Below are 7,477 nucleotides of genomic sequence, written 5' to 3' on the forward strand. Positions count from 1 at the left end.
CAATACGTATGCAGACTGGGAAAATTAGGTTGCTGCTGGTTTACAGGAGGGGGAGTTTCTAGAGTGCCTACGAAATATCTTTTTCGTGCAGCTCGTGGTTGAGCCCATGAGAGGAAGGCAAAGAGTAGCAATAAAGCGAGCCTTTTCTGGCTCACTGCCAGTGACTAGTGGTGTTCCACAGGGGTTTGTGTTGGGACCAATTCTTTTTACGTTATTTGTCAGTGAGTTGGATGATAGCCTTCCTGAAGTCCACCATCAGCTCTTTTGTCTGACTGACATTGAGTGCCAGGTTGTTGCTACGGCACCACTCCACTAGTTGGCATATCTCACTCCTGTATGCCCTCTCATCACCTCCTGAGATTCTACCAACAATGGTTGTATCAACAGCAAATTTATAGATGGTATTTGAACTATGCCTAGCCACGCAGTCATGTGTTTATAGAGAGTAGAGCAGTGGGCTAAGCACACACCCCTGAGGTGCACCAGTGTTGATCGTCAGCGAAGAGGAGATGTTATCACCAATCCACACAGATTGTGGTCTTCCAGTTAGGAAGTCGAGGATCCAATTGCAGAGGGAGGTACAGAGGCCCAGGTTCTGCAATTTCTCAATCAGAATTGTGGGAATGATGGTATTAAATGCTTTCTAGCTATGGAGGGAGTGCAGCGTAGGTTCACTGGGTTAATTCCAGGGATGGTGGGAATGTCATATGTTGAAAGATTGGAGCAAGTGGGCTTGTATACACTGGAATTTAGGAGGATGAGAGGGGATCTGATTGAAACATATAAGATTATTAAGGGATTGGACACGCTAGAGGCAGGAAACATGTTCCCGATGTTGGGTGAGTCCAGAACCAGAGGCCACAGTTTAAGAATAAGGGGTAGACCATTTAGAACAGAGTTGAGGAAAAACTTTTTCACACAGAGGGTTGTGGATCTGTGAAATGCTCTGCCCAAGAAGGCAGTGGAGGCCAATTCTCTGGATTCTTTCAAGAAAGAGTTAGATGGAGTTCTTAAAGATAGTCAAGGGATATGGGGAGAAGGCAGGAACAGGGTACTGATTGTGGATGATCAGCCATGATCACAGTGAATGGCGGTGCTGGCTCGAAGGGCCGAATGACCTACTTCTGCACCTATTGTCTATTGTCTATTTTCTATTGAGCTATAGTCGATGATCAGCATCCTGACATAGGTGTTTGTGTTGTCCAGGTGGTCTAAAGCCATGTGAAGAGCCATTGAGATTGCATCTACCGTTGACCTGTTGTGGTGATAGGTAAATTGCAATGGGTCCAGGTCCTTGCTGAGGCAGGAGTTCAGTCTAGTCATGACCAGCCTCTCAAAGCATTTCATCACTGTCGATGTGAGTGCTACCGGGCGATAGTCATTAAGGCAGCCCACATTGTTCTTCTTAGGCACTGGTAAAATTGTTGCCTTTTTCAAGCAAGTGGAAACTTCCGCCTATAGCAGTGAGAGGTTCTGCCTTGCGAGGGTTCACTCTCTTTAAAGACAGCCTAACATCGGCCTCTGAGACAGAGATCACAGGGTCATCAGGTGCAGCAGGTTTCTTCACAGCTGTAGTTGTGTTCTCCCTTTCAAAGCGGAATAGAAGGCATTGAGTTCATCTGGTAGTGAAACATCGCTGCCCTTCACATTATTGGGTTTCGCTTTGTAGGAAGTAATGTCTTGTAAACCCTGCCAGAGTTGCCATGCATCCGATGTCGCCTCCAACCTCTTTCGAGGATGTTTCCTATGGTAGGATAGTGTAAGACAAGAGGACATAGCCTCAGAATAGATGGCTGGCCTATTAGAATGGAGATGAGAAGGAATTTCTTTAGCTAGAGAGCTGTGAATCTGTGGAATTCTTTGCCATAGGCAGCTGCAGTGGCCAAGTCTTTATGTATATTTAAGGCAGAGGTTCATAGATTCTTGACTGGTCAGGGGATGAAGGGATATGGGGAGAAGACAGGAGACTGGGGCTGAGGGGAAAATTGGATCAGCCATGTAGAGCAGACTCAATGGTATATCTTCTGGCCTTAAGGCTTAACTAAGATAGGTGGCGAAAAAGCCATGTTAAAAAAGTGAGGTTTAAGAAGGTGTATTTAAGGAGGAGAGAGAATGATGGAGAGATGTGATGCAGGTTGCAGAGAGAATGATGCAGGTTGCAGAGAAAAATAATCTTGAAGGATCTCAGCCTGAAACATTGACTCTTTATAGATGCTATCTGACCTGCTACGTTCCTCCAGCAGTTTGTGCTTGTTACTCTAGACTTGCAGCATTTGCAGAATTTCTTGTGTTCAAGGCCATTGACTTTGTTCACCTGATGAAGAATCTGATCCCAGTGACCCAGGATTACATAAATGTTATCTGCAGGATTGGAATGTAAACAAACTTAGTGTAGGATAAAACCAATATGCATTTACGTAACATCTTTTATGAATAAAATTTGCTCAGATATTTTTACAGAAATATTAAACAAGGAAATGACAACTAGCCACTTGTGAAGATGTTTGTAAAGCTGAGGGAAAACCTTGGTCTGTGGCATATTTTTAAATTGGGCTGAGAGGCTTGGGGCCAAGGCAGCCAAAAGCAGGCCTGTCAGTAGTGGAAGCAATTAAAATTGAGTATGTGCAAGAGACCAGAACTGGCAGTAGGCAGAGATCAGTAATGAAAACAGTAACTGGGTTTTCTGGAGAAATGCTGGAAGTTCCATATGGAACTGTCAGCATTGCCCTGAACAAGCGCCAGCAGGTTTGGGGCTTCCGTGTGTGCGTTCTGGAATTCCCGTCCTTCCCAACAGCTGTCAACCGATGATTCTGCGTCTAAGGAATGCCACAGCAGAGACAAAGGGGCGGCATTCCCCCAGCAGAATCCTCTCTAGCAACCCGTGCTGGATTAGACCTGAATTACACACACAGACACAAACACACCACACACCGACTCACGCAGACACAAGAATATAGTACGTATACTTATGCAGTGTGTGTGTGTGTAAGTATGTGTGTGCATATACATAGGTTGATTTATGACTAGTGATTTTGAAAAGCTGCAGAAGTTTAATGTACTAGGAGCCATGGTTTGTACTGCTGGGTGGGTTCAACTCACTATAGAGTGCAAGATGTGGGCCTTTGTAAGATTGTCATAAAGGTATCTCCATTGAGCAACAATAGGCCCACTGCAAGATTGAAGTATATATAACATTCTTTTCTCTCTCCTTGGTTTAGATGTCTCGAATGGGATACCGCAGCTTCTGTGAAGAACCAAGTACATCATCCCAAGCTTTGCATTTTTGCTTTTCGAGGAATACTCAGACACCACTGGATGGACAAAGTTACTGTGGGCTAACTGGGAGCACACATGATTATGTTTTCAGTCACCTTCCTCTGCACTCACAACAGCTGGTCAGAACACCCTATCCCATGATCCCAATTGGTGGCATTCAGATGGTTCAGGCAAGGCCGGGCTATCACTCAGGTTTGGTGCCTTCACAAGTCTCTCTACAATCGGGGTTTCCTGTAAGCCTATCTGCACCCAAGCCACTTAGTACAAGCAAGTCAGAGGCCACAATATATTTAGAAGAAGCATCCAAATTATCTGAAGCAACATCTTCTGAATCTTTGCCTTTACAGTTATCTTCTGCTCCCATGGCACCTCTTATAACGGCATCTTCTCTGACCAAGAGTGGGAAACAGAGTGTCACTTTACCAAGGACAGAGATTGCTGAGTTAGAAGAAGCAGCAGAATACAGACAGGCGGAATACAGGGTACCAATTTATTCTGAACCCAGCACTATTGCAGCTCTGAGCCGCTCAGGAAAAGAAGCTGGCTCAGTCAGACTGGACAGCCCCAGCACCAGCCACGAGCACTCTCCAAAGCCTTCAACATGCGGTGAAGGAACCTCAAAGGATTTGAGCAGGAAGCAGTTTGGATGTTCGGACACCTACTACGAGTCAGCCTGCACTTTAGCCACCCTGCACCCTTCACAAGGAAGCAGTGGTAGCAGCTCAGCGGAATCTTTGAGTCCTTCTCACTCTTTCCAAACTGGTGCTGACAGGACTACTTCAAGTGGACAGTGTCCACCAGTTAGAATGCAAATGGGAAGTCGCTCTGAGTCTAAGGGTGAAGACTTCAAGCACCTTGATACACAAAAGGACAATGAAACAGGAAGCTCATAGCAACCACCACCATGCAAATTTGCCAATGAAGAAAATGGGACGGCATTGGTCATAGGACGATGGGACGGTATTGGTCATAGGGTGATGGGACGGTATTGGTCATAGGACGATGGGATGGTATTGGTCAACACTAGTTTCCTTCAGCTACTCACAGATGTTGTTCAAGTGAAACATTCACCTATTATATATGTTAACATGACCAAAATTGTCAGAAGATTCCTGTTTAAATTGTCCGAATCCAGTATTATTTAAACGTACACAGTTACTCGTGCCTTTCTCCCTTATTTTGTGTCTCCAAATGTATAAAAAAGAAGGGGTGGATTTAGGTGGGGAGGGTTGGGGAGAAAAAGAAAAACATATTGAGGCTGTGAATATTTTTAAGAGCGATGTGATCGATTCGTAGTAGTTGTCTTTTTTTCCCCAATTGAAATGTCCATGAGTAGAATGATGTGAAGCAAAAGGGAAAAAAAATAACATTAGTGTGATGATGCACTGAAGACTTATTTTTATATAGATCAAATGTAAACTGCTCCTGTGTACAGAAATAATTCTATAAGGCATATTTATTGTAGTCTGTATTTAATTGTTTATAAATGGATTCATTTCCCAGCATCCTGGTGGTCTTTATGTGAGCTTTTTATCGCTTCTTAAACAGGCATTATAACAAAAGAAAAAAATGCTTTATTTTTGACCGTGGTTGTGTTTACCCTTTTGCAATGATTGACTCAAAGCACTTAAGCTATCCGGTAAGGATTCTTTCACATAAAACCCCTTCCATAAGTCTGGACAGAGTGCAATTTTCAATGTTGTAGATGACATTATCAATAATTATATACAGCTAAAGTACAGCTGGGATCAACAGCACAGAACCCAGATTTTTTTTTTAATTGGAAAAAGCCTTTTTTAATCAAACACAAACCTAATAGATCAACCGTAGGTATATTGATCTAAAAATCCAAATCACTATGGCAGCAACCACGAGTAATCTGCTGGATTGTAATTGGGAGAGAATGGCGATTTGGACCTTTGGCTCCCAAAGCTCTCCATGCACGAAGCAGGATTCCTTGCATCATGTCTGAATCTGTTGCAAACTAAATCATGGAGCTCAATTCCCACAAAACGTTCAGAAACTTCATTATCATTAATTCATGTGACTACCAGGATGGGAGAGGGCTAACCAGATCGACCATTTTTCTCTTGTCTAGCACTGTTAATAACTTTGAGATGCAGAACCTTTTAATAAGAAGTCATAGGATGCACAGTTCCCAATCCAAAGATGCTTTTGGACAACCTTTTACTTGTTCTAATTTTTAATGTGTGTCGTGGCCTTTTTGGGATGAGGGTGGGCTGAGGTTTGCGGGTGGTGAACGATGGGGGAATTGAGAGAAGGCTGAGGTCTATTAGGGGCGGACTGCCCTATCAGCAGTGTCTTTTTTAGTACCTTGCCTCAAAAGTAAATTCTTTTGTCCACAGTATGCCATATTTTGATCAGTTCTAATGAATGTAATATAAAAAATATAATGTATGTGTAATGCACTTGAAAGCATTTCAGACACTTTCCGATGGAATCTAGTCGATGTGAAAGAGTTCTTAAGTTTTATATTTGCTCTAATGACATTCCATCATTTTGGCTGCACTTAAAAATGCTTAAGCACAGTATTATTTTAAATTTAGTTAGCTAATGTAAATCTAGAATTTCCCCATCAAACGGTAGCGGTTCAGGGTTTACCTAGGTCATATTTATTTTGTATTTGTGGATGTGAATGCCAGTACTTACTGCCCATCCTGATATGTCATTAACATGGCAACGGTATTATTAAATCTTGAGGTACATAAGGATTTTACCCATGTACCCCATGGGCCTTTTCACTTTACCATATTTTCTCTTTTTATCAAGAAAATGGCCATCTCTCTATGCATTCTGTATGTTTATCTTTGGAAAGCACTCTGTTACAGCCTGGTAAACCTCGTTCCGCTATGCATGTGATGATCTTAAAGAGACAGATTCCCTGCTTCACATTCTTTGTGTCACTCCATTCATGTTCCAGTGAAATTTCGAATGCTAAAGAATCGCATTACCAATATCAGACTTGTTGGTTGACTTTTCGAATGAATTGCTCAATATTTTTACAAAATTGATGGAAAAATTGGAAAATGAACATGGTATCACTTATCTCGCAAACCCAGATCTGCACGAGGTGCAATGGAAAAGGATGCTGTCTCTTTAAAAGCAAAAAAAAAAATGCCAAAGTACTTGGCACTCTTGAAGACTTTATATGGAAAATAAGAAGCAAGATCTTAAAATGTACACTTGCATGATATCAGCAGTTTGGCACTTAATCCCACTTTAATTCCTGAACTGTTAACAGGAAATCTGTATTGGTAAATTTGATATTTTTCAAGAATATTGATTGTTCTCCTTTTCAGAGGTTGTGTGTAATCTTAAAAATTGTCAGTTTAAAAGATAGTTTCTATACATTTTGTTAAAAAAATAATGGCAATACATTCCAAAAAAGAAAATTGTAAATATGTATAGTTCTACTATGTAATTGGTAAGATTGCCTGGAATTATTTTGAAACACCAATTTCTAATACTGCACCTTGCAACACTTGTATAGGGTATATCCATAGATAAATGCAGGTAACAAAAGCACAGAGCTGGTTGTAAAATAAATGGAAATAAATTTTAAAAAAGGAGAAAAAATATAAGAAAAAAAGCAAACAGAAATCTGGAAGTCAGTATTTGATGTCTGTGATCTCTATTGTATATCTACACATCTGTACTGTGAATGGAAATGTTTTTCACAAGGATTATATTTGTCTTTACCACATTTCAAAACTGGGAAAGGAGTCAGGCATCTTTTTTAAAAGCATGTTGGAATAAATTTTACAAACTCGATGTGTTTCCAGGGTTGTCTCATTGCCCTCTTTCTGGCTGTGGCAAGTCATGCACTACCCTCCCACCTCAATATTTTGCTTTATCAGGTATTAGATGATTTTGAAGCATTGTTTGAAAATCATTAGTCCAGCACAGTACAGGCCCTTTGTCCCACAATTATCTTTAAACCTTTTGGAAATAATGGTGCCTTGCAAATCTATTGCCTTCTTTCTTGCTCAACATATATGAAGGTTACTTTGAAAATTGAACCTTGTGAGGCCCATTGGGAATGAGACTGCCCAAATGGATGTCACACAGTGTTGCTGGTACAGGATACAAAGCTAAAGCCCAGTGTCTTGTCTGGTACAGATTAAATTGTCCTGTAATGTGCTCCCACCAACTTACTTTGTCTGGGCATGCCAAATCATGT

General features: G+C 41.4%; 1 protein-coding gene across 10 annotated transcripts in view; it reads left to right on the forward strand.

Annotated features, from left to right (window-relative positions):
* hivep3b (HIVEP zinc finger 3b) overlaps positions 1–7,066 on the forward strand; it is a 699,020-nt gene extending 691,954 nt beyond the window's left edge. For all 10 annotated transcript variants that reach the window (XM_072247286.1, XM_072247288.1, XM_072247289.1 and 7 more), the window contains one exon: positions 3,219–7,066. In XM_072247286.1, coding sequence (XP_072103387.1) covers positions 3,219–4,169 — 951 coding nt within the window. In that variant the 3' untranslated portion in view covers positions 4,170–7,066. The remainder of the gene's footprint in view (positions 1–3,218) is intronic.
* Positions 7,067–7,477: the final 411 nt, after the last annotated feature.

This window comes from Mobula birostris, chromosome 30, assembly GCF_030028105.1.
Source record: "Mobula birostris isolate sMobBir1 chromosome 30, sMobBir1.hap1, whole genome shotgun sequence".
Lineage (NCBI taxonomy): Eukaryota > Metazoa > Chordata > Chondrichthyes > Myliobatiformes > Myliobatidae > Mobula > Mobula birostris.